This window comes from Candoia aspera, chromosome 1, assembly GCF_035149785.1.
Source record: "Candoia aspera isolate rCanAsp1 chromosome 1, rCanAsp1.hap2, whole genome shotgun sequence".
Classification (NCBI taxonomy): Eukaryota; Metazoa; Chordata; class Lepidosauria; order Squamata; family Boidae; genus Candoia; species Candoia aspera.
In genome coordinates this window covers 79,394,345-79,420,793 of record NC_086153.1, presented here as the reverse complement: position 1 = coordinate 79,420,793, position 26,449 = coordinate 79,394,345, and the positions used below count along the sequence as shown (strand labels likewise).

Below are 26,449 nucleotides of genomic sequence, written 5' to 3'. Positions count from 1 at the left end.
ACAATAAAAAAGGGGAAAAATGGGATGGAGTGAAGAGAAGAAAAGTCATGCTTACATATTATAGAACAGCATAAATCCACTAGGAAAACTATTAACCATCAATTAATATACAGTGACATTCATGCTTGCAACCATTTATATCTTCCAAACCATCCCTTTATTTTCATCCTGTTCTTTTATCAGTTAATATTTTATTTATTTATTTATTTATTTAATTTTTATCCCGCCTATTATTTTTTTTATAAATAAGGCGTTGAACATACCTAACACTCCTTCATCCTTCTATTTTCCCCACAACAACAACCCTGTGAGGTGAGTTGGGCTGAGAGAGAGAGACCGGCCCAGGTCACCCAGCTGGCTTTCATGCCTAAGGCGGGACTAGGACCCATAGATTCCTGGTTTCTCACTCAGCATCTTAACCACTAGACCAAACTGGCTCTCTTATATAAGAGAACAACAGTTACTGTAGTTCTGTTGGTTAAATATAACATAGCCTTTTGAAAGTAAAACATGCAGATCTTAATGAGGTTGTCTTTCACTTCATGCTAAGACTAGGGATGGAAAGACAAAAATTTGTTGTTAATATTAAAGTGTTCCAAAAACTGAGTTAATACAGACAATGCTTTCTGCCCTTCAAATGTTTCTGATTGTAATTCATGTAAATCTCAGTATGATATGTATTATGGGAATTTTATTGTATATGTAAAATCGTTGTTGTTTATTCGTTTAGTTGCTTCCGACTCTTCGTGACTTCATGGACCAGCCCACGCCAGAGCTTCCTGTCGGTCGTCAACACCCCCAGTTCCCCCAGGGATGAGTCCATCACCTCTAGAATATCATCCATCCATCTTGCCCTTGGTCGGCCCCTCTTCCTTTTGCCTTCCACTCTCCCTAGCATCAGCATCTTCTCCAGGGTGTCCTGTCTTCTCATTATGTGGCCAAAGTATTTCAGCTTTGCCTTTAATATCATTCCCTCAAGTGAGCAGTCTGGCTTTATTTCCTGGAGTATGGACTGGTTTGATCTTCTTGCAGTCCAAGGCACTCTCAGAATTTTCCTCCAAGGCAGTTCAAAAGCATCTATCTTCCTTCTCTCAGCCTTCCTTATGGTCCAGCTCTCGCAGCCATATGTTACTACGGGGAATACCATTGCTTTAACTATGTGGACCTTTGGTGTCAGTGTGATGTCTCTGCTCTTAACTATTTTATTGAGATTTGTCATTGCTCTTCTCCCAAGGATTAAGTGTCTTCTGATTTCCTGGCTGCAGTCAGCATCTGCAGTAATCTTTGCACCTAGAAATACAAAGTCTTTCACTGCCTCTACGTTTTCTCCCTCTATTTGCCAGTTATCAATCAAGTGGTTGCCATAATCTTGTTTTTTTTTTTTGAGGTTTAGCTGCAGGCCAGCTTTTGCACTTTCTTCTTTCACCTTCATCATAAGGCTCCTCAGTTCCTCTTCGCTTTCAGCCATCAAAGTGGTATCATCTGCATATCTGAGATTGTTAATGTTTCTTCCAGCGACTTTAACTCCAGCCTTGGATTCCTGAAGCCCACCATGTTGCATGATGTGCTCTGCGTACAAGTTGAATAGGTAGGGTGAGAGTATACAGCCCTGCCGTACTCCTTTCCCAATCTTAAACCACTCCGTTGTTCCGTGGTCTGTTCTTACCGTTGCTACTTGGTTGTTATATAGATTCCTCAGGAGGCAGACAGGATGACTTGGTATCCCCATACCACTAAGAACTTGCCACAATTATCTATAAAATTAGTATCTATAAAATATTATAAAATTTATAGTATCTGGGGAACTAGGTTCTTTACCTTGGAATGTAAAGTTTTGTCAGATCTCTTCTCAATATTCATTACTTTTTAAGAATTATAAAACTAAGAGTAAAACATTTGGTTCTTATTTTTCTTAGTGAACACTAACAATACAAGTGTGAGAGCTCTTTCTGTTTGTGGAAAGGATTGTTTTGTGTTTATCAGTGGCATGCTCATAACCCTAATAAGTTTCATGCTAGTTGCAGACAGCTGGATTTCAGTTCTATTTTTAATTCATTATATTAATGCTCTTAAGAGCATTTCATTCAAAAGTTGGAGTCTACAAAGCTTCTGTACTTCAACAACAGCATAAGAATTGCACTGTTGGTTAAAATGGGCAAATTTATGACAGATATTAAAAGAAAAGCTGATCTACCACCAGTACCCATAGAGATGCAAGCTAAAGTATACACAAGAGAACATATGACAGTTAACCCATCTCTTGGTTTCACAAATGATGAGGAAATTTGTCACAATGGGTAATATGTCACCAAACTATTTTAAGTATGAAACCTTACTTAACTAATTAAAACAGCATTTAGAAGCAAGTCGTAACAAGCTATTTAACAAGTTGTACATTTTTTTAAATTAGAAAAGTAGTGAGACTAGTGAAATAGAGTAGTATCACATTAAAAGCTCTTTCTACCTCTTATCAAGTTGCATGCAGGATTGCACAATGCAGAAACTGCACTGCATATAGGGAGGTAGAATACCTCCATTTCTTCCAATAGGTGATGTTACCCCTACGATGCTCAAGGAGTCCAATGCTAAACAACTTTTCAATATCCCATTGTCCCATGGCACTAGGCCCTGTTGAATTGTGGATATAGTGGAGGACCTCAAACAGCAACTACTTGAACCAAACTGGTTCCTGTCTGAAAAGGTAAGGCAACAAGTTGTGCTAAGGATGCTTGATTTTATGTAAATTTCCTGTAGTTGTCGAACAGTGTGGGAGTATGCACCAATAGAGTATACTCTGGTGGGCTAGCATGAAGGACTTCAAATTTTTAATATGATTCATAATCAAGTTCTGCTAAAAAATTAATTTCAGAACTGGACAGAGTTCTAAACACAACCATCAATATAATGAACTACATTGACGTTCTTGAAGGCAGGGATATTTTGTTAGGTTCTGTGAAGAGATGGGTACAGAATATACCTCTTTATTGTTAATAAAGATGACTGGCCCAGGGAAATATTTTAACACTAGTGTTTGAATAATAAATAAACTTTATCACTTTTTACCTAACAAAATAATGGCAGTTTGCATATTTATCATCAGATCATGAAGTTGACATATGTGACATATTTTAGAAACTAAACATTCTTTGTTTAGTGACAGAGTAACTGTAACATGCTTTAGCTCAGTGTCAAATTAGAATCCTTTGTTTAAAAAATTGAATCATAGTAGAGGAAAGACACAAATGAAACTTTGAAAATGTTACTAGTTCAAAGCATTTATTGAAAGCAGTGATAAATGTCAAATCTTCACCCATCTGTGTATCTTGAGATTTCATTGAAAGAAATGTAATTTATTTTGAGAAGTATTTTCTTGATAAGGTCGTCCTCACTTAGCCATTTTTTTAGTGACGGTTTGGACTTACAATGGTGTTGAGAAAAGCAACTTACGACTGGTTCTCATACTTACGACCATTGCAGTTGGTTTCTGGCAAGCAAAATCAATGGGGAACCATGTGATTCACTTAATGACCACATGGTTTGCTTAGTGCCCGCAGTGATTTGCTTAATGGCCACTGCAAAAAAGGTAAAATCTGGTCAGATTCACTTAATGACCGCTTCACTTAGCAACCAAAATTCCAGTCCCAATTGTGGTTGTTAAGCAAGGACTACCTGCATGTGGAATTGTGAATGGATTAGGGAACCTAAAAGGCAGCAGAAAGAAGCTAATTCATTGATATCTATTCTGATACCTTTCTCTCAAAGTCAGTTTTCCAGTGATGTCATTTCCTGCATTCATGTTTCAGCCCCATTAAGTAGACCAGTCCAGGAGACAAATCAACTCCACAAGAAGGCCAAAACTACTTTATTGGGATTAGCTATAGTAACAGTCTTGTAAGTCTGATTGTGCTGTACCTCCTCTCCTTCTTATAGTTCACTGAATTAGGGAGATGTGCGTCTAAGTCTCTTCCAAATGTTTTCTGGCTGTTCCAGACTTAAAAAAAATGCTTCAGTCACTTTTGCCTAGGCTACAACTTTTGCATATCTCCGGCAAGGTGATGTTCCTTTCTCTCTACAATTAGTGTGCGACTGGAATACAGAGAATTAAGGAAGCAAGTTATGAAAATACTAATTCCCGTTGCAATATTGTATAGTATGTGTGAATCAGAGTTTTCAGCACTTGCTGCTTTGAACAGCAAATAACAAGCAAAAAATAAATGAGCAGGTGTGCAGTCTCAAAACTGATGCCCAGGGCTGAGAAACCAAACAATGCAAAATAAGTTAATCATTCTCATTTAAACTTGCCTGATTAAAATCTACCTTTTGCAACAATCAGTTAATGCCTCATAGGGAACTGCTGTGTTTGTTTCTGTGCTATTTCTATCATGTAAAACTTGATAGTACAGGTAGTCCTTGCTTAATGTCCATTTCTCCAGTGACTGTTCAGAGTTACAGTGGTGCTGAATGAAGGGACTTAGGACTGGTCCTTAAAGTTCTGGTCATTGCAGTGTCCCCGCAGTCACTTGAACAAAATTCAGGTCCACTCGGGCCCAGCTGCATTTACGACCACCTTTTGGTTGGCCGCCTACCTGCTGCTGCCAGTTGCCCCCACCTGCCTGGCCCTGCCAGTTGCTGCACCCACTTTACCACATACCCCTACTGTACTGGCCGGGGCCTTCTTTGCTGCTGCTGCCTTTTGTGCCAGTGCAGCTGGGGCTTCTCTCATGCCCTGCCCAGGGCCTCCATTTGCACACCAGCCAGGGCCTCTGTGCCCCGCCCAAGGACCCTTCTAGCTGGGTCCTTTTGCCTGGCACAGCTGGGGCCTTTCACACCTTGGGCTTTTTTTTGTTGGCATGTGAAAGAAGGCCCCAGTGTGAATAAAGGACCTGGCTAGAAGGGTTCTTTCTGATGGCTTACAAAGCTAATTAATATATAAAGGGATTCTGGTGGCTTACAAGGCTAATTAATATATAAAGTAAAATTGCTGTTACAAGCATTCAGAATTATTGTAGCCTTGCAATTAACCATTGGTGGTCTGATGTAATAGGTCTCTGCACTCCACAGGCCCTACTGTGCCCAGCCGACCTTTGTTGTTGTCTTTCTGTTGCAGACGAGGTGCGCCCAGCTGGCCCTATGCAAGGCAGCTGCTGGCCATGCCAGGCCTTCGTCCCGAGGCATCACGAGAATGGTGTGCACGATTTGGAGAACGGCAGGTGTGGCCTTCTCATGATACTTTGGCAGCCTCAAAAGCTTTCTTGAAGGCTTTCTGAAGCATCGTGAGAAAGATGCATGCTATTTGGAGAACACTGCGAGTGGCCTTGGGAAGGAGGCCTGGTATGGCCAGCAGCTGCCTCACACAGGGCCAGGCTGGGCATGCCTCATCAGCAGTGGGAGGAAGACAGTGAAGGTCTTCTCGGTGCGGCAGGGCCTGCAGAATGAAGGGTGGGGGGGGCAGTTGGGGCTTGGTGCTGGGACGGTTAGTTGTGGTCCTGGCTGAGACTGCTGAAGGCCCTGGGCCTCTACTTCAGCCCCAGTGCTGCTGCCCCCACTGAGGAGCACTGCTGTGTGGGGCAACAAAAAGGGCAGAGGTGGGGGAGATAGGTGGGTGAGGGGAGGCACCGTGCGGTCATAAGTGCAGCCAGGCTGCCAAGTGCCCAAATTTTGATCATGTGACCATGGGAGCACTATCACGGCCCTAACTTCGAGGACTAGGTGTTGGCACCATTCATTCAGTGCCGCTATAACTTTGAATGGTTGCTGAATGAATGATCGTTAAGCGAGGACTACCTGTGTATGTAAGGAGAAAAGAAAATGTTAGGGTACAGTAACAGCTTCAGGAGAAGATGACAGTAAATCATTATTCTACCCCAAAATTATTCCATTTCACCACACACATTTTTCATTTATAAGTTTTGTGCTTTTCTTCTTTACTGCTTGCTTTTCCAAGTCAAAAAACCTCTAACCTGATTCAGTACTAATTGTATACTATGTGATAGTGTAATGGATAATCTGTTTCCAATAGCTTTTTAAAATTTATTTAGGTTATTGATTTACTTCAGGTAACTGGTTATTAGTTGAGAATCTTCTTTCTGCACTATGTTCATTTTTGTTAAAGTTGGTTGTTTCTGTTGTGATTGTTTCTCAGAAGCAAGTGAATTTGGGTAACAAACAAGCTCAGTGGTGCATGCAGTTTTAGTCTATTTCTCCATTTTGTCTTGATCGAACTGAAAGCCTTCCAGTTCCATTCACAAGAAGCTGCTACTAATAGATTGCTTAGAATCTTAGTGATAACCCTGGGCAATATTTGACTACTGTAGGATCTGTTCCACCAACTGAGGGGAGCTGAATGTCTACCAAGTCATTATTTTGCATGTGTCTGTCATTCTCAGCCATATCCATAATTACTATATAGTAGTATATTTGTCTTTTGTTAAATACTGTCCTTTGTGTTGAGGATTCAGAACATTGACTGCCAAATGGATGACTTAGCTTGACAAACCTTTGGGGGGAGATGGGCGGTAATAGAAATTTGAATAATAAATAAATAAATAAAATTGTGTTATTACTTTATTTAAATAAAAGTGATAAAGGCAAACACTAAAATTGATTTTTTTTCTGTTGTCTTAAGGATTTCCGGAATATTAGATAAGCCTGGTGTATCTATTTTGGTTTTCTTAAGAACCATTGAACTTGAACCCTGTACACAGTACTATTGAGAATTTGCTTCTAAATGTTTATGGTAATAGTTGTGGATACTGTGTCATCTATTGAAACCCACTGCAAGTAGTTTTTCTGTGCAGCAGGTTATTTAAACATGTAGCTGAGCCCCACTGAGTTTCTGCTGACAATAAAAATATACTTTCTTCTCTCTGACTCTGTTGTAATTTCTTCAGAGTCCAATTAGCATGTCGAATAACTTTGCCAGTCTAATCCTTGTCCTATGTTCTCCAGTTTACCAGTTTTTAGGGTGTATCCTGGTTGGAGACGGCAAGAAATAGGTTTGCTTGCCTACTATATTTTAGAAAGGGATCAGCAGCTTTTTCAGATGCCCTGGCTTATCATGTGATTTAGTATAGTATGGCAGTTCAGCGTTTTCTATAATTGGCAATTGTGCTATTTTTCTTGAGATAATTTTTCTTGTAATTCTTGTAATTTCTTGTAATTCCCCCTCCCCCCAAAAAAAGATTGGGGAAAAAGGGAAGTAGCAGGAATGTTAGTATATTGTAGTCTTCCTCATTTATCATGTAGAGCAGAGGAAAGTCAAGGGAACTTGAACTCACACTCTGTGCAAGAAAAGAAGTCTGTGGTTTCAGCTACTAATTGTTCTGTGCTTGGATTACAGAATTACAGGAGAATGTAGCCTGGCTTCTGTCATTTTGGCCAGAGGACTACTGAATTGAAAAGATTAATTGTTCAGCAGTTATGTTCAATTTCCTTTGCATGCTTGCTGCAAAAAGAAAAGTAGGGTGCAACTGTTTCAAATAAATAATATTAAATATTTGAAATACTTAACATGAGAGGTCTTTTTAAAGTAATTTGGATTTATCATGTTTACCTAAAGTATCAGTAATAATGCTGTATTTGCAGTGAAATCTCTAGAAATTGTTTCACTATAGCAGTATTAAAGTGTTAGAAACCATTTCTATGAAAACCAGTAGTTGCAGTAGTTTGGGAAGACGTATGGATATTTAATTACAAATAAGTGAAGCAAATAATATCAGTGGGAGGGGCTCTGTATCCATTCTTAAAGCATATCATTCTCTAATTGTAAGTATTTTTCCTTGAAGGTATTAAAAAAAAAGATGAGTCAAACTGAATGATTTTGCTTGCTTGCTTGCTTGCTCCCTCCCTCTTTTCTCTCTGCCTGGAAGTCTGGTGGAATATATAGACTGATGTAGAACATTTGATTAAAGGATTCTGCTTAAACTAATTCAGTTTGAACAAACCAATTGCATAGCCAATGATGTGAAATTGGCTTTTTTTTTTTTTTTTTTTTATGGTGCCTTTGAGTCAGTGTATTTTTAATGATAATTTTTATTATTAATTTTCTCAGATATAAAAGATAAACATAAAGTAATATAAAGTGAAATTAGATAAGAGAAAAGAAAAGAAAAAAAGTAAAGTGAGAAAGTAAGAAAGGTATAAAAGAAAGAATATAATTAGAAACAAGAAAAGAAAAGAAAAAAAATATGTAAAGAAGCGACTCCCAATCTTTACAGCAGTTACAAGCAAGCAAATCTTTAGACCTCTCTCTTTAAAATTACACCAGATTTCCCTTCTTGAGTCAGTGTTGGTGACTGCCTGGACTAGTCCCTGTAGTTTTCTTGACAAGGTTTTCAGAAGTGGTTTGCCCTGGTCTTCCTAGGGCTGAAAAAGTGAATAGGCCAAGGTCACCCAAATGGTTTTGTGCCTAAGGCAGGACTAGAACTTATGGTCTCTAGCCTGGTGCCTTAACCACTAAATTGAAACTGGCTTAGAAGAAATAAGATGATGATGAAGAAGAAGAAGAAAAGATGAAAATACAGGGATCTCTTATACTCGTTTTGCAAACAATTTTGCACTGTAAACTCCCATTTATACTTCTTTTGCTGTTTTTAGCTGCATTTCTCCATCTGCTGTCATATTTGCTGGTAACTTCTGTTTCATTCTTTCATCTATACCAAAAATAAAAATAAAATAAAATAAAATAATTCTTGTTTATAAAAGGGATCTGTGTCAAGGCAGGAAGAAAGTGAAGTATTTTGTTTGTTTTGTTTTCATGGTGTAGAACATTTCTGTGAGGAATGATGGAGAATACATTTGGGCTTACACATACTTAAGCCATGGTTTCCTTGGCCATGCTTTTTGAATTTGTCTCAAGTGTCTGCGTTCACACATTAGACTATGCTATAAATACATGCTTTATAAACATCAGTGGCTGGGTCAATCCAAAATCAGACAGATCACATTATGATTTAGAATACTGTGTAAACTCTTGTTTCTTTTAGCTTTAAAAAAAAAAAAAACTGTTTTGAAGATGGGTACTTGTACTTTGCTGGAGGTTGCCAGGGAGTATTTAAACTTACGTAGAGCGATACCCTCTGTTGTGAGCTCATCTCAATCAGTACCTAACTTATAGAGAAATGGAGTAGAAATTGATATGCTACCATATACCAAACCAAAACATGCAGGAATGGATAGCCAGAAGTGTACTAGCAAAACAACAATAACTCTTCCATGGCTGTAGAGGGTTAAATATGCAAAAAATTCACTGTAAAAATGCCATCTTGTCACTGATGTTTGTCAATATGATCTTAGAGTGCTATGGGACAATGTGGCCTGTTGATTACCCACCCTCAGCCTTTGAGTAGAGTAGAAGAAGAGGTGAAGATGGATGAGGGGTATGATGTTTTGACAAGCCACAGCACTTCTCTTGCATGTCTGTAAGTGGACAAGAGGAAGCAAGGTAGTCACTTATGTCAGTCCAAAAAAATTGCAGTTTTGGATTATGGTTGGTTTGGGAGAGATGCTAATGGCTTGATTCCTAAAGGATGCTCTCTTTTTTCCCATGCTTAATCACCCACAACAGCAAAAACATCTGGAAAAATTCAACCCTGACACTTCCTGTGGTACTCTGGATGTTCAGGAGACTGAGTCCATCCCTGATCCAAATGGAGGAGCTATGAGGCTACCTTACAATTTCTCTAGCACTGCTGCAAGGTGATTAGCACCCCCTCCTCTTCCTCTTCTTATTTCCCAGAACATTGCAGTTATAAAACAACCAGTACTGCTACTCACTAGAGGCCATTTAATTTTAGAGCAGGGAAGTGTGATTCTTCTGTATGATAGGAGTCAGCCATCGGTTTTCCCTGTGACTCTGTATCTTCTATTAGGTACAATAGGATTGCACATACCAGTTGCACAATTGTATATGATACCAGACAGAGAAAGGCACAAGAGAGAATAACTTGAGTAAGGCCAAAATGAGGTAGCGTGAAACATACTGGCTAATGTAAAATACACACCTGTTAGTAGGGCTGTTACTTGATGGCTAGAGTGGGAATTACACTATTTACAAGGACAGAATATTAAAACAAGAAAAAAGATATACAATATATAGAATCACAGAATATAAAGGTTGAACAGGACCTTGGACATCATCTAGGCCAGGATCCACTATTGTAGCATCTTTGACAGATGGCCATCCAGCCTCTGTTTAAACACTCCCACAAGGACAGCACTATCTCCCATTACAGTCTTTTCATTGTTGAACAGCTCTAATCATTAGGATTATTTTTTTCTTTATGTCCAAGTGAAATCTCCTTGTTCATAGTTTAAACACACTGTTTCTTGTCCTGTTTTCTGGAACAGCTCTGAACAGTTCCGCCTCCTCTTCTACATGACAACCATTCAGACATTTTAAGACAGCTATCATGTCTCCATGCTGTCTTCTGTTCTTCAGGCTAAACATACCCAATGCTTTTAGCCATTCCTTACATGTTTTTCCTTCCAGGCCACTTAGCAGTTTGGTTATTCTCTTCTGAATGCACTCTTACCAGTGTCTTTCCTAAAATGCAGAACTGGACACAATATTTTAGGTGAGGACTAACCAGTACAGAATAGGAAGGGATAGTTTCTCTTGATCTTGGCAATATACTCGATACAGCCTAGGGTTGAAGGTGGGGGAGTTGCTTTGTGTGTGTGTGTGTGTGTGTGTGTGCCCGCATATGTGCCTTGGAGTCAATTTTTAGACCCCTGGACAAGTCCCAGCACTTTTCTTGGCAAGGTTGTTCAGAAGTGGTTTGCCATTGCCTCCTTCCTAGGGCTGACAGAGAGTGACTGGCCCAAGGTCACCCAGATGGTTTTGTGCCTAAGGGAGACTAGAACTCATAGTCTCCCGGTATCTAGCCTGATGTCTTAACCACTACACTAAACTGGCTCTCAATTTTTGCAATTGCAGCACATTATCAGCTTATGTGCAGTTTACGATACACCACAACACAGATCTCTCTCTCTTTGCATATACTGTGACCTAACCCATTCCACTGTATATTCATGCCTTTTTTTTCTTTTTCCTTACTCAAATGTAGGACTTGTATTTGCACTAAAATTTAATTTGGTGACTTTTGCCTAGTATTTTAGCTTATCAAATCTTTCCCCTATCTTTGTGTAGTCTGCAGATTTGATAATCATATTTTAAAATGCCATAGATTTAAACTTGTTCATGGCATCCAGGTGCTCCCTATCTTTTTGCTTACCTTAGTTTGCCACCCTTTTCTTTTGTCAGCTTACATCCATTTGAACACTGTTTCCTCTTGGAGAGAAAATCAGAGAAGAACAAAGCATACTAGGAGTTTAAAAGCCCTGCCTTCTCCCTGTCACCTGTCCTACCATCCTCTCTTAGCAGCTGGCTTATCCTTTCTTTTTTCTATTTATATAGCCAAAAAAGCCTTTGTGTTGCTTTTAGCTTCTCTTAAAAGCCTAAATTCATTTTGCACTTTAGCTTTCATTTCCTTCTGTAGTTACTATATACTTGCTGGTTAATCTCCTTGATGATTGTATCTACCTTCCATTTCCTACACATGTTCTTTTAACTCGTAACTCAGAAGAAAGGTCCCCATGTACCCACAATAGTTTCCTAAGGTGCCTCCCATTGTATTTCAGGTATATTATTTGTACTTGAAGAAGTTGTATTTCAAGTACTTCACTTTTTAAAATTTTCCCAATCTGTGCTCCTTCTGACCTGAGGATTTCTGTCTATACTATCTTATCTAGTATTCTTCTAAGTCTGTTGAAAATGGCTCTCTTGAAATCTAGAGTGCATATTTCAGTTTCTTTTTCTGTATATTCTTAAACTGCAAGATGACATGGTCACTTCCTTCCAAAGTTCCCACTGTGTTTACTTCTTCAAGCAACTCTTTCCTGTTGGTTAGGTCAGACCTAGCACATCTGATCCCTTTGTCTCCTCTTTAACCTTCTGGAAAATTAAACAGCAAGGCCACTGAGGAATTTTTGAGCCTTGCAACCATGGCTCGGTTGATTTTCCAACAGATGTCCAGATAGCTAAAGTCTCTATGTTTCTCTTCTCTGAAAGTTCTGTAATCTGATCCAGGAAGCAGTTATCCAAATCTTGTTCCTGGCTTACTATCTATGGCACACCACTATAATAATATTTTTGTTATTCCCCCTCCCTTACATTCTTACACAAATGCTTTGAACTGTACATATCGTCTGTATGCTCAGATAATCCACACAATGAAAAAAGAGGCTAATAATAATTAGTGAATGAGAGAGATGGATTAGTTCAATAATAATCGAAATATTGTCAAAAAAATAGAAAGACTGGAATAGTGAAAGGAATGGTAGGGCTTGGAAAGGAGAATGAAAACATTATTGAGAATGGGAATAAGCTTGATGAATTGGAAAAAATAAATCGGTAAAAGAGAAAGAGAGCACTAAAAAAATGGAACCACTCAAAAAAGGACCTGGGGAACAATGAAGGATAGTGATAGTAATGGAAAATATATCTCCTTTCCCCATTGTCTTGCCACCAATCCAAAAAGTTGTGCTTGGTGATGATTACAACAGTCACACGGACCCATTGCCACTGTTAGAGATTATAGAAAGTGAACTCAAGCATTGCATGTAATAAGGTAGTGGACAAGATTCTCCTCTAGAGATTAAGTGCCCAGGACTGGTGTTCATCAGATAACATACTGTATTTTCCTTCCATGTTATATGCAAACTACAAGTTATGTAAATTTATTAGTAAACATTTGAGAACTGTGGAAATAAATGTTTATTAGGAAATAAGAAATCAAAATGTGAGACGTGGTGCATTATTATGATGAGAGATGGGATAGAATCTCAAAAGCCTGATCTGAACGTTTTTGTTGACTTTCCAGTGCTTGGCTTTCTATACAATATTTAATGTAAAATATCACACAACATTTTACTTTATCTAATTTCTTTGGTTGTTTTTATAAAGGAGATGGTTTATTTGGTTTATTATTTTCATTAAAATTTGTCTTTGAACTCTGTAATAGGTGAGTTTTGCTTCAAAAAATAGATGTGATTTAAGAGCAAATGCATATAGGTGAAGTCCTATGGGATACTTCCATAGTCAGCAAAGTTTCCTGTCTTGTAGCTATAGATCAGTGTATGCTGGGGTAACCCCCGCCACCCTGATTATACTTTTTTTTTTAGTGTTATTGTAGACTTAAGGAATTTGAATAGAGAGTCCAAGCTGATCGTTTAATTCTTTGACTCTAGAAACAGTTGGGTCTAGATGCGTAGAGTCCCATTTTGATTGTTTTAATCCATTTTGTCAGTCATATATAGAGAGATAGGGAGATTTTGATTTCTTTTTCTTGTTAAATATATATTGTAGTCTGCCCAGAGTCACATTGCTTGACTTGGTACTTTCTTGTTGAAATTGGATAGGTCAGCGGTAATTCTCATAAATTGAGGCTGGTGTGAACTTGATATAAATCTTGCCTACTAAGATCCTTTCTGGATTAGTAAGTCTTCCCCAGATCTTTCTGATACTGTATATAATAGAATCATTATTGAATTCACATTTGAAGAATAGCCATTGAGAATAGCCCTACTTATTTTCTATATGCAATGGGATATGGATCCCTGTATAACAGTTTAAACTTTTTCCTAGTCCCTAAATTAACTTAATAGCTAAAAAAAAAATGTATCTTTGCTGGGAGTATTGTGTTCAGTCAGTTCTGCCTTAATTTGCTACAAATGTACTGTGATCATTAGCTTCAATAATTTCAAGGCAAATATTAGATATATGCCTCAGTGCAGTGTTTCTTAAAACTTTATAAGTTCATAGTACATTATTTTTAGTGTGGGAATTCCTATGCCTGATTCTTTTCAAAAAAGGGAAAAAACATAAAAGGAATATTGGAATAAAACATATTTTAATTCTGCTGTTTATCTTCTGTAACGTGTATATATTTATTGTAAATCATAAGCAAATATATAAACATACATATGATAGCTTATTTCTTCATTGCCTGAAATGAGGTTCCTCTTTGAGAGGGAATGAGTATTGTGAAGGAAACAATAAATAGGAATATACATTTCAACATTTTTTGTAGGTTCATATTCTTCCTAAACTTCCCTAGGTGTTTCTAACATTAAATATTACTTGTACTGCTGTACTTAGATTTCCTTACACTGGGAGCTTAGTTGACTATTAACCTCTGAGGAAATACAGTAGTTATCAGCGTAGTATCACCAGGAGGGCGAGGATTTCTATGACATGTCATATTTTTTCTGGAACCTTTATTTGAATTTATAAGTAAGTTAAAACATGTTTTAGAGTAATCTGGTGAGAATTAGATGCTTTTTATTTTGCCTGAAAAGTCATATTTCTGCTTAATTTTGTAACAGACATCATATTTTGGTCATACTTTGGTCATTGGTAACCCTCCTGATAAGCCAAAGTTTGAGCCAGCAAAGAAAGTGAGAATTTCCCTTTTTTTTTTTCTTATTCAATCCCCAACTCAGGGAGGTGTGTATGTGTGTCTGAGGGAGGGAGGGGTGGGAGCAAAGTCTTCTCCCCTGACCAGGCCTGAAAAAAAAGTGACAATTTGCCTGTTTTGTTTTCTTTTTCTTATTTGCTCCCCAACTCAGGTCGGTCGGTCTCTCTCTCTCTCTCTCTCTCTCTCTCTCTCTCTCTCTCTGTGTGTGTGTGTGTGTGTGTAAGAGACAGAGAGCAACTTTTTTTAAAACGACTTCAGCAGGCAGAGGCTTCTCCCATGACCAGACCTGAAAAAAAGTGAGAATTTGCCCTTTTTTTCCTCTCTCATTTGCTCCCCAACTCAGGTGTGTGTGTGTTCGAGGTGTTGGAGTCAAGTGAGAGCTGCAAGCTGATTTCAACATGCCTAAAAGTAGATGTTAAGGGAGTGTGAAATTATGGCATCTTGTTCAAGAATTTGGGGAGCAGATTTTCAGTAGCATTGGTGATATTTTGTTTTGTAAATTGTGTGAAATTAAGGCATTGGCCCAAAAGCATTTTAATATTCAACAACATTGGGACACCGCAAAACACAAGGTTGTTTAGGAAGATTTACCTTCGCTGAGAACAATTGCAGGTTCATCAAATACCCAGTCAGAATTTTTTAAGGATCTTTGTACAATAATGGTTACTTCAAATATTCCCTTAAGGAAATTAGGTAGTGGTAGCCTCAGGCATTTTTTGGAGAAGTACACCAGTCACCCGATCCCAAATGAATCAACTGTAAGGAAAAATTATATCTCTGCCTGCTATGAAGATGTGTTAGAAAAGATAAGATCTGCTGTTGACAACAATAAGATATGGGTTTCAATAGATGAAACAAGTGATGTAAACTGAAGATATGTAGCCAGTGTTATTATTGGCACTCTGAAATGTGACAAGCCTGGTGAAGTATTTCTTCTAATATGCGAAGCTCTACAAAAAGTAAGCAATTCCACTATTGTTATGCTCTTGACGATTCTATGATGGTGTAAAAAGGGGAAATATCCTTTTCTTTGTAACAGATGCCGCTCCATACATGACTAAAGCAGACAAGGGACTTCTTTATCCAAAAATGATCCATATCACATGCCTTGCACATGGTTTACACAGAGTGGCCAAAGAGATCCATAGCAACTATCCTGATGGAGATAATTTTGAATGGGAAAAAATGTTCATTAAAGCTCCACTTTGAATACAAAAGTTCAAAGAAATTGCTCCTACTTTGCCTCTCTCTCCCCAACCTGTCATGACACATTGGGAGACTTGACTGGATGCAGCTATGTATTATTTCACAAATTATGCTTCCTTGCAGCAGATAGTTAAAGAATTTGACTGTTGTGAATCTTCCTCCATCAAGATTGTGCAAGATTCCTTTTCTGAAACCATGGCTGGAAACTTAGCATATCTAGGATCTAACTTCAGTGGATTATCAAGAGTAATCACCAACCTTGGAACTGTAGGCATGGAGCTTAATGATGCACTGAACATTGTAAAAGAAACTGAAGGTGTTTTAAAGCAAGCAAAGGGGAAATGGCTGAAAAAATTAGTGATAAACTGCAAAGTGCTGCAAGCTAATCTGGGTTATTCAACACTTTGCAAAGTAAGTAATGTTCTAAATGGACTTGAAGCAAAATTTGAAGACTTCGAGCCAGAATTTTCTCCAGATGAGTTTGCTTTTTTCAAATTTGTTCCTATAACCTCTTGTGAGATCAAATGGAGTTTCTCCAGATACAAGAACATACTGGTGGACAACAGAAGGATTTTTGAGTTCAATAACCTCAAGATGCACGTGGTAATCCAATGCAGTTCTGCTGTTAATGAAAACTAATCCAGGGATCTCTGGAAGAAACATTAACAATCTCAGATATGCAGATGATACCACCTTGATGGCTGAAAGTGAAGAGGAACTGAGGAGCCTTATGATGAAGGTGAAAGAAGAAAGTGCAAAAGCTGGTTTGCAGCTAAACCTCAAAAAAACCAAGATTATGGCAACCAGCTTGATTGATAACTGGCAAATAGAGGGAGAAAATGTAGAAGCAGTGAAAGAGTTTGTATTCCTAGGTGCAAAGATTACTGCAGATGCTGACTGCAGTCAGGAAATCAGAAGACGCTTAATCCTTGGAAGAAGAGCAATGACAAATCTCGATAAAATAGTTAAGAGCAGAGACATCACACTGACAACAAAGGCCCGCATAGTTAAAGCAATGGTGTTCCCTGTAGTAACATATGGCTGCGAGAGCTGGACCATAAGGAAGGCTGAGCGAAGGAAGATCGATGCTTTTGAACTGTGGTGTTGGAGGAAAATTCTGAGAGTGCCTTGGACTGCAAGAAGATCCAACCAGTCCATCCTCCAGGAAATAAAGCCAGACTGCTCACTTGAGGGAATGATATTAAAGGCAAAACTGAAATCCTTTGGCCACATAATGAGAAGACAGGACACCCTGGAGAAGATGCTGATGCTAGGGAGAGTGGAAGGCAAAAGGAAGAGGGGTCGACCAAGGGCAAGATGGATGGATGATATTCTAGAGGTGACGGACTCGTCCCTGGGGGAGCTGGGGGTGTTGACGACCGACAGGAAGCTCTGGCGTGGGCTGGTCCATGAAGTCACGAAGAGTCGGAAGCGACTAAACGAATAAACAACAACAAATCCAGGGATGACCATTTTACTCTCAAAATGTTCATTTGATTCCTTCAATACTAGCACTTCTGCACTGAAAGTGAAAAAAATAAACCTTTTAATTTGTGTGTGTGTGTAAGCACAGATTTTTAAAAATGGGGTGCTAATTTCAGAAAAATTGTAAAGCCATATTTTTGCTTTAAAAGTAATATTTTTGGATTAATTGGTCATATTTAAACGGTTTTCAGGTCATAAATGCTTGCATATTTCTAACATTTTTAGGTCATAGAAATCCTCACCCTAGTCATCAGTGTAGCACAGGTTATTGATGTTTCCTTCCTCCAATTTTAAATCCATGCCCATCTTCTCCCAATCCAGATTCCTCAGTATATATTTAGCATATAGATTAAATAAGTAAGGAGTGAAATAAATTCACTCCTGGAGCCAGTTTATTATTATTATTATTTTTAACCATCTTCCATCCAGACTAGTTTCCTGTCCTGTGCATAGGTTTTGCACAAGGACAATAAGATGTTCTGGCATTCTGACTTTCCTAAGCACATTCCACAGCTTAACATGCTCATCACAATCAAAGTATAGTCAATGAAGTACATATTGACTTCTTTTTAGTATTCTTTGTCTTTCTCAATTATCCAGCATGCACTAGAAATAATCTCTTATTCTTCAGCCTTTACTAAAACCAGCTTGAATTTCTGGCAGCTCCTTTTTCATGTAGGGCTCTAATATGCATTGGATGATCCTAAGTATTATTTTGCTAGCATGTGAATTTAAGGATATTGTGAGATACATTGCACACTATTAAGTTTCCCTTCTGTAGTATTGATATGTAGACTGACTTCTGATTTGCTTGCCATTATGCTGTTCGCCAGATTTGTAACATAGTTTGGTTAGAAACGTTGCTGATTCTTCTGTTGCTTACTATATTTCTGTACAGTATATAGTTTTCTAATTAGGATATTGACATCCTTACTGTACAGAATTTTGGTACACACCTTACATCTTTGATCTTCTATGAATCAGTTACTACCTGTCCATTAGTGACTTTTAGCATACAGATTTGAGGTTGGAACCGCCTTTTGAATTTGGAGTTCTTGAAAAACTTCCCTCCTTTTTCCATGATTGTTTCACTCTTCAATGTACACTTTACAGATATTGTTCTAATAGAGTAACAGAACCATGAGTTCTAGTCTTCCGTTAGGCATGAAAACTGGCTGGGTAACTTTGGGCCAGTCACTTTCTCACAGCCCAACTCACCTCACAAGGGTGTTGTGGTAAAATAGGTGGGAGCATTATGTAGACCACCTTGTATAAAATAAGGGTGTGAAATAATAAGAATAAGAATAATATGAATAGTAAGAGTGGGAAAATTGCTAAAGACAAAATTGAAGGGTGGAAACACCATCAAAGCCATCAATACCTGGGCCATACCTGTAATAGAATACACTGCTGGAATTATTGACTGAACACAAGCTGAACTGGACAGTTTGAACTGAAAAGCAAGAAAATTGATGACTATTCACTATGTACTACATCCCCGTAGTGATACTATACCTGCACCACAACAATGGAGGCATGAACAGAATGCTGACAAGGAAAAGCATGGGCAATTTCTACAAAAGATGGAGGGGAAAGTGTATAAGGATAAAACTTGGCAATGGCTTACAACCGGAACATTAAAAAAAGAATCTGAAGGCTTGATTTTGGCTGCTCAAGAGCAAGCTATTTGAACTAATGCAATCAAGGCCAGAACTGAAAAATCATCAAATGATTCAAAATGCAGATTGTGCAAAGAAGCAGAAGAAACACTAGATCATATACTCAGCTCGTGCAAGAAGATTGCAAAAACTGATTATAAACAATGACATGACATAGTCACCAAAATGATTCACTGGAATATCTGTAAAAATTATCATGTGCCAGTAATGAAAAATTGGTGGGAACATATAGTTGAAAAAGTAGTCAAAAATGAGCAGATTAAAATCTTGTGGAATTTCCGATTGCAAACCGATAAAGTCTTGGCACATAACACACCAGATTTAACTGTGGTTGAAAAGAAGAAAGTGTAGATAATTGATGTGGCAATATCAGGGGATAGTGGAATAAAAGACAAAGAATTGGAGAAGATCACAGAGTATCAAGATCTGAAAATCAAAGTTGAAAGATTATGGCATAAACCAGCCATGGTGGTCCCAGTGGTTATTGGCATACTGGGTGCCACACCAAAAAATCTTGGATGGCACTTAGAAAATCTGCACATCGACAAAATATCCATCTGTCAATTACAAAAGGCCTCACTGCTTGGATCCACACATATACTATGTTGATACATTATGACATCCTAGGTTCTTGGGAAGAACTCAGTGCAAATGAAGGCCAACACCAGCTGAAGAACTGGCAGCTCTGATTTCACGTTGTTGTGTATATAATAATAATAATGCTTGTCTCTCCTAACAGCTCTCTGAATTTTTTTTGAGAAGTTCCTTCCTAAGATTTTTGTCTTTTGGGGGCTTTGACTTCTCTTTCCTTGGAAATTTCCACCATCCAATTTGCTTTCTTCTCTTTCTTGATCTTTGGCAGTCTCTTTTCACATTGATCCTTAACTTCTTAAGAGTTCACTTCCCAATTCCTCTTGCTCCCTAACAATTTAGTTTAGGACTTCAAAGCAATTCCTGATGTTTTCCTTGAAAATAGTGGGTATACCTACTATCAAGATCAGATCATGGAAACTGTCTGGCTTTGTTCTACCAATTTGGCTTGACTCGGATGTTGCACATGAGGAGCTCATGCCAGAGCTGAGCTGGCAAAGACATGGCGAGTTCAGCCCTAGCCGTGTCTTCGCTGTTATACCTGAGGTCGTCTACCTCCTTGACCCAGTAATATAGTCAATTTGATTTCTGTGTACGCCACCTGGTATTATACATGAAGATAGGTGTTATTTTGCTTATTTGAAGGCTGTTAGCCATGAAGAAATAATTGGTTTTGCACAAACTGATAAGTCATTCTCCTGCTTTATTTCTGTTTCTAGGCTGTACAGTCTAACTATGTTTTCCTCCTTACTATTTCCAATTTTAGCATTCCAGTTTCAATCCACTCACAGCACATCTTGCTTGCATGTTCTCTTGATTTCAAATGGAACTTGACCATAAAACTTGTCAATCTCTTCTTTTTCTGCATCACTATCTTATTACAGTGTTGTTCATTCAATGATATTCAATCATGTGTCAGATCCCTCCAATCAGAAGGTTCACAGAACCCCTTATCGGAGCATCTGCCAATACTTTCTTATCAGTGGTAACAGACTCCGTGTCGCCAGATGGGAAGGGGTGCCGGGTTGGAGTGTGAACTGCATTATTATGGCTAGGAATTTATGGCGTTAACACATCAAGGCCAGGGAAAGGAGATACATCAGAGACACCAGCTGGATTGGGAAGGGGGTGACGTACGCTAGTGGAAAGAGGGGTAAAGGGTAATTAAGCGAATGTAGTTTTAATATAGGTTTGAGCAGGAATTCTCCATTCGCAGCTTTTCCCTTGTGCTGGACATTTGGCTTCATTAAAGCAGTAACCAGAGCTTGGCCTCTCGACTGTCATTGTGTGAATGCTTGAATGTGCCAGTGCTTACATCATGGCTACATGTACCCAAATGTAGTCTTTGCTGCATCCTTCCTGATTATGAAAGAAATACCACTTATTTGTTTTTCATACCCTGAGTAGTAAACAATACGTTATTCGGACTGAAAGTATCCAATTCCAGTTCATTTCAATTCACTGATGCTTAAGATATCAATGCTTCATCAGTCCATTTAATCTTTCACTGTGTTGAGCTTTTCCTTCTTCCTACATTTCCTACATTCCTTGTTCCCATTGTAATTCTGTCTTTGCAGTTTAAGATTTTCTTTTCCTGCATAGTAGCACCAGCAACTAGACATCCCAAAAGCTTTAATCTAGCCACATCATAAACACCATTAGTATTCTGAAAGATCCGCAGCTCTTCGTCAGTAGTATGTTGAGTGCCATCTGACCTCAGGGGCCCATCATCCAGCACTTATATGAGCAGTCACTTTGTCTTGTCTGCCCATGTGATTTTCTTGGTAAAATACAGGAATGGTTTATCATTGCTTTCTCCCATGCAGTATGAAATGAGGCCTTTGCGATTGTCACTGAAGCAATCATCTGTCTCCAGAATTTTCCTATATCACTGTGCTGCCCAGTATAAATGTCTGCTTTCTTTAGCTAGGCAGCTGAGATGACTTTCATGCTTTGGGTGACCCTGCTGGGAGTATACTGTCGGCATACATTTCTAGTGTTCTTTGGTCATCCCTCTGGGGAATAACCTCTCACCCCCACCACGATGAGGGACCATAGTAGGACTGGGGGAGAGGTGGTATTTCTTGTAATGAATATTAAAGAAAAATATTTGTGTCTTTCCATTAGGCAAATCAGACTGTACATTCCCCTGAGATCTGATATGATAAAAATGTTTGCCTTCTACAGTTGTTCCAATAATTCAAAAATGAGGGGGGAAGGGTAACAATATGCAATAGATACAGAGTTCAGAAACCAGTAATTAGCCTACATGGAGGTAATATAATTCTTCTCATCAAAAACAGTAGGAGAACTTGTGGTCGATGAAGACTGGTGGGTGAAGTTTTTGTGCAAGTTTTCATCAGTAAAGTCATTTATGTAGTCCAGTTCTGTCTGACTTTGGTAGTGGCATTTTTCAGGAATCGTGAGCTCCAGGAATGAGATTGATTTAGAATCATTGGTGGGCTGAATCATTGGTGGGCTGAACCTGTAGTCCCATCTTTCAGCATATTCTGCATATTTGACAGGTAAATTAGAAAGTTGCTTCTGCTGCATCGTGGTGAGTGGGAAGGGGGTTGAAACTCTGTAGGCTATGTGCTTTGCAAGCCTGAGAATCAAAGCCTTATCCTGGTCACAGTGAATATGTGGATTGTAAGCCCAAAACCAGTTCTTTCCCAAGACTATTGGGAAATGCAAAGGCAAGATTATATAAAATCTCAGAGTCAGCAACTCTTGATGGTCAGCAACAGAGATTCAGTGCATTCAGAGATCCTAATTGCTGGCCATCAGTACTTTCAATTCAGTACTTTCAACTCAGAAAACAAATGTTTTTAAAATATATGCTTGTGTGTTCAGTTTCTAATTATTGATTAAATAGAGATGGCACTTAAATTAATATATTGTTGTTTCTTAACTTTTCTAATATAACACACAGTATATATTTTTCCTCCTACAGAAATTAGCAGAGTACGGAAAGACATGTATAACGATACATTAAATGGTAGTACAGAGAAGAGAAGTGCAGAGTTACCTGATGCTGTGGGACCTGTTGTACAACTACAAGAGAAACTATATGTGCCTGTAAAAGAATATCCAGATGTAAGTATCTACTATTCAATTAATCTTTCTTATGGTTCATGTGATACCTCTGTAGTGTACTTTCTTGTGTGACCTCTGTTGTACAAGTTTTGTGGATCCAAGAATGCTGTTGAGAGGTAAGCCTGATACTTAGAACAGACTTTATATTTGCTATTTTATGGCCTTATAGCAAGTGTGATGTTGCTGTTTTTAAGGTGGTAAAGAAAGTTTGCAAACAGTTTACAACTATCCATAATCCTGCAGTATTGTTACCTACAGTGTGATCTGAACTTTTTATAAATTCTGTTATTAGATAAGAGATTCTGATTAAACAAACAGCCCACAGCATACTATGTCTCAGTGATGAGCTTTGAGCTGAATGGCAATGGTTAGTTTTATTTTTGTTCTGATGTTTCACCAGCAGCTGTGGCTGGCATCTTCAGAGGCAGAGTGAGCTGTTTTGTGGCATAGCTCTCAGCAGCTCACAGACAACTGAAATAGGCTGATTGGGCTCTTGTATTTGAATTTGTCAAGCTGATCTCTGATTGATTCATGTTACAGGAGTCCAAGAAAGTTAGTTCCTGATTGGTTCCTCATCCAATTGGCCCATTTGAAGAAGTTTGAAGACCAATGAAAATACAACTTCTTCTATTTTAGCTGTTCTGCTGTAGATAGTGTATACTTGTGTGTTTCTTTTGTTGAAGTTCAGTTTTTTGTTTTCTTTAAAAGCAACATTCCTAGCTAATGGCAGAAAGTTCCCACTTTCATCTCATTTGTCCACAGCACATTGTTCCAAAGCTTGCTGTATCATTCAGGTGGTCTTCGGCAAACTTTAAATGGGCAGCAGTAAACTTTCTGGAGAGCAGTTGTTTCCTCCTTCCTTATCCAGTTCACACATCATTCTTGTTCAATGTTTTTCTTATGGTGGACTCATGCGGATTGTTGTTACAGAATGTTCAGTTAAAACACAACACACCAGACAGTGTAACAGTGGCCTGCAGTTCCTTTGCAAAGTATTTTATGCCTTATTCTTGGGTGGCTTTCTATGGACAAATAACAGTGGTGTTGCATTTTCTCCAGTTGTACACTATCTGCCTGACTGAGGAATGATAAGAGACTAGTATCTTTCGCAATGGTTTTGTACTTTTTTCCAGTCTCATGAGCATGAACAACACTTTTTCTGAATTCTCCTAAGATCTCTCTTGATCAGGCATGGTCACGTCTACAAACCCATGTCTACAAACCAGCATCATGAAGAGCAGACTCTGTTAGTGGCAATCAACACACATGGGTTCTCCCCCCCCCCCCCAAACTGACATCTGATTGTCATCTCATTATTGGAACATCTGACTCAACTTACCCTCTTAAGAGAGCTGATTATCCCAGTCTTCACATACTTTTCTAAAAAGGACAGTGAATATTGCTGAAATATATGCACAACAGAATATTTTTGGTGTGGTTCAATTAGAATATCTTTATCTAGGACTTAAATTAAGCTCTTATTGCACTGAAGACCAGAGTACTGCAGGATTTGGGGTAGTTCTAAAAGGTTCATGAGCTTTCTCTCACCACAGCATAAGAACAGGCATGGCTTAGCCTGCTAGGTGAATGAGATTTGATAAGATACTTCACTGTCCCCCCCCCCCAACTATATGATGTAGAGCTGCAAGAACTACACTTCAATTGAATTGGTATTTTATCTTAATAGTAAGCATATACAAACTTCATAGTTTGATTTTTTAAAAACAGTTTATTGAGTTATAAAAATCCAGGCGCTCCTGACTAATGTATATATTTTTTTCAGTAATGTCATAGTTTGATTAGAAAATGACTCAGATTAAATTCTATTCCTTGGTTAGTATGATTCAATGACAGTACATTGTTAATATGTTTTAATTTGTTTGTCCAGGTGATGCTTTGATTAACATATGAAATCCTAATGTATGCAGGGGTTTTTAAGAAACACAGTAGTAATATATAGAAAATGTGTAGACATTGATCCCATCTTACCAATTTCTATGTGTTGCTTGGCATAGGAGAGTGCATACATACTAATTTTTCTAATATACTCTCTCTACTTGCTGATAAAGGAGAAGAGAGTACTGTTATGTTTTGTGGGGTGGGTATATTCTCCTTAGTTCATTGGATTAAGCTTTTGGTATTTTGTTTAAAAGAAAATTGTTTTATTCCATGTAACATATCTTTACTCACTTTAATAAAAGAAAATTTAAATTATACTGCTGGATGTGCAATTGAAGATTTTATGGAAAAAGTACATCCTGCAAAATATGTTTGTAAAAATCTGTTAGTACTAAATACAAATCTTTGTTGTTTTTCTTGTTTCATTAATAGTTATGTAATAATAAGCCTGTGCCTTTAATATGTAATAGGAACAAATAGGAAATGCTCTTCAATTCAAAGACTTTCTACTGTTAGGTAAATAAATATTTTTAGCGAATTAATTATTACCAGTTACATTGAATTGTTATAATTATTTAAATTAAATATAACTTGTATTATTAACATAACTTTTAATCATATCACTACATTAAAAATTATATATAGGGTAGGGAAATTAAGATTGACAATAGTACATTAGTTCAGAATCCTGTATTCAGATTTTGTTTCTGTCTAAGGTGGTCATGGAGAAACTGCATTTTCCAGCCTTTGTTCTCCATCTATATCTATTCTGATACACTAGGACTTCTGACAGTATATCAAATTAAATGTCATAGAAATATTAGTAGCTCCTTCATATCTATTGTAAAAAGTGCTTAAGAAAACCCTGTTCTTCCTCCAAGGAGCTCATGGTGTTTTACACAATTCATTCTCATTCTATTTTGTTTTGGCTACCATCCAGGAGGTAAGATTAGTTAAGAAAATATGGAAGTACAAGACTGGTCCAAGATCACTTGTTGAACTTCGTGGCTGAGCAGGATGTGCTAGTGAAGTAGAGACGTAGGAGTATTTCCTTCTTTATCACTAACAGACTGATAGATTGATCTTAACTAAAAAAGAGAAGAGACTAATTGCTATATTTCAGTCTTTATATAGATGTCATTAAAGATCAGTGATCATCCCAGATCTGTGTTGGTTTAGTTCTGTATTATGTTGTTTGTGACCCCCAAGGTAGCAACACATCTTAGAAAGCTGTGAGGGAGTGGCATCTGAAGCTATAGAGTAGGATGACTTTCCTTGAGAGAGTGCATTGAATGTTTATACTTTTGTTTTTTTCAAGTTACTTTCATTTTATCCCATAGTTTGTAAGGGAAATTAAAGGCCATGAATTTTAAAGTACTTGTGTGCTATTGGAAATTTTTCTTAGAGCTGGTGACTATGGTCACCATCACTTGCATAGGGGAGTAGTGCATCTCTGATAGTTGTCAGCATTGCCACCAACTAGGTGAAAAAGCACTGGAAGCATTGGACGAAGCTCACTTGATGTATTTTGTGGGGATCCATTCAACATTAGATTGACTCATAAATAAAACAGAGCTGATAAGGTATGATGAAGTCCTGCTTCTCAGTCAGTAGTCCGATAAGCAGGTGAATTCTTGTTGGAAAAGCAAGAAACATGCTTAGTTATGTGAACTAACAAGCTTTGAGATTGGTCATGCTAACCTGCTGTACTTTATAACTCTAAATGTTGCTGCAGGTTGTTAACAGATACAATATGGATTTTTGGTGGCCATTTTACTGTGCTGTGAGTTGCATATGTATACAAGTGTGGAAATACTTTCGCCAGCAACACCGTAGGTTAGAGTAACAGTCGACTCCTGAGCAATTCATTTGAAGGACTTTTAATGGAGATAACCATATTGTTCAAGTATCATGGAATATGTATGTCATTCTAGATCGATTAATTCATTTGAAACAGGACAGTTGCAAAAGATTTGACTGCTTAATTTTTTTATTAGAATGAAAAGTTAATTCTTT

General features: G+C 38.0%; 1 protein-coding gene across 6 annotated transcripts in view; it reads left to right on the top strand.

Annotated features, from left to right (window-relative positions):
- The window catches only part of QKI (QKI, KH domain containing RNA binding), a 123,009-nt gene that overhangs the window by 15,148 nt on the left and 81,412 nt on the right, over positions 1-26,449 (top strand). For all 6 annotated transcript variants that reach the window (XR_010068244.1, XR_010068242.1, XM_063307733.1 and 3 more), the window contains exon 2: positions 22,392-22,534. Coding sequence is in view for 4 of the 6 variants with exons in the window: in XM_063307733.1 (XP_063163803.1) it covers positions 22,392-22,534 (143 nt within the window). In the remaining 2 variants the exon portion in view is untranslated. The remainder of the gene's footprint in view (positions 1-22,391; positions 22,535-26,449) is intronic.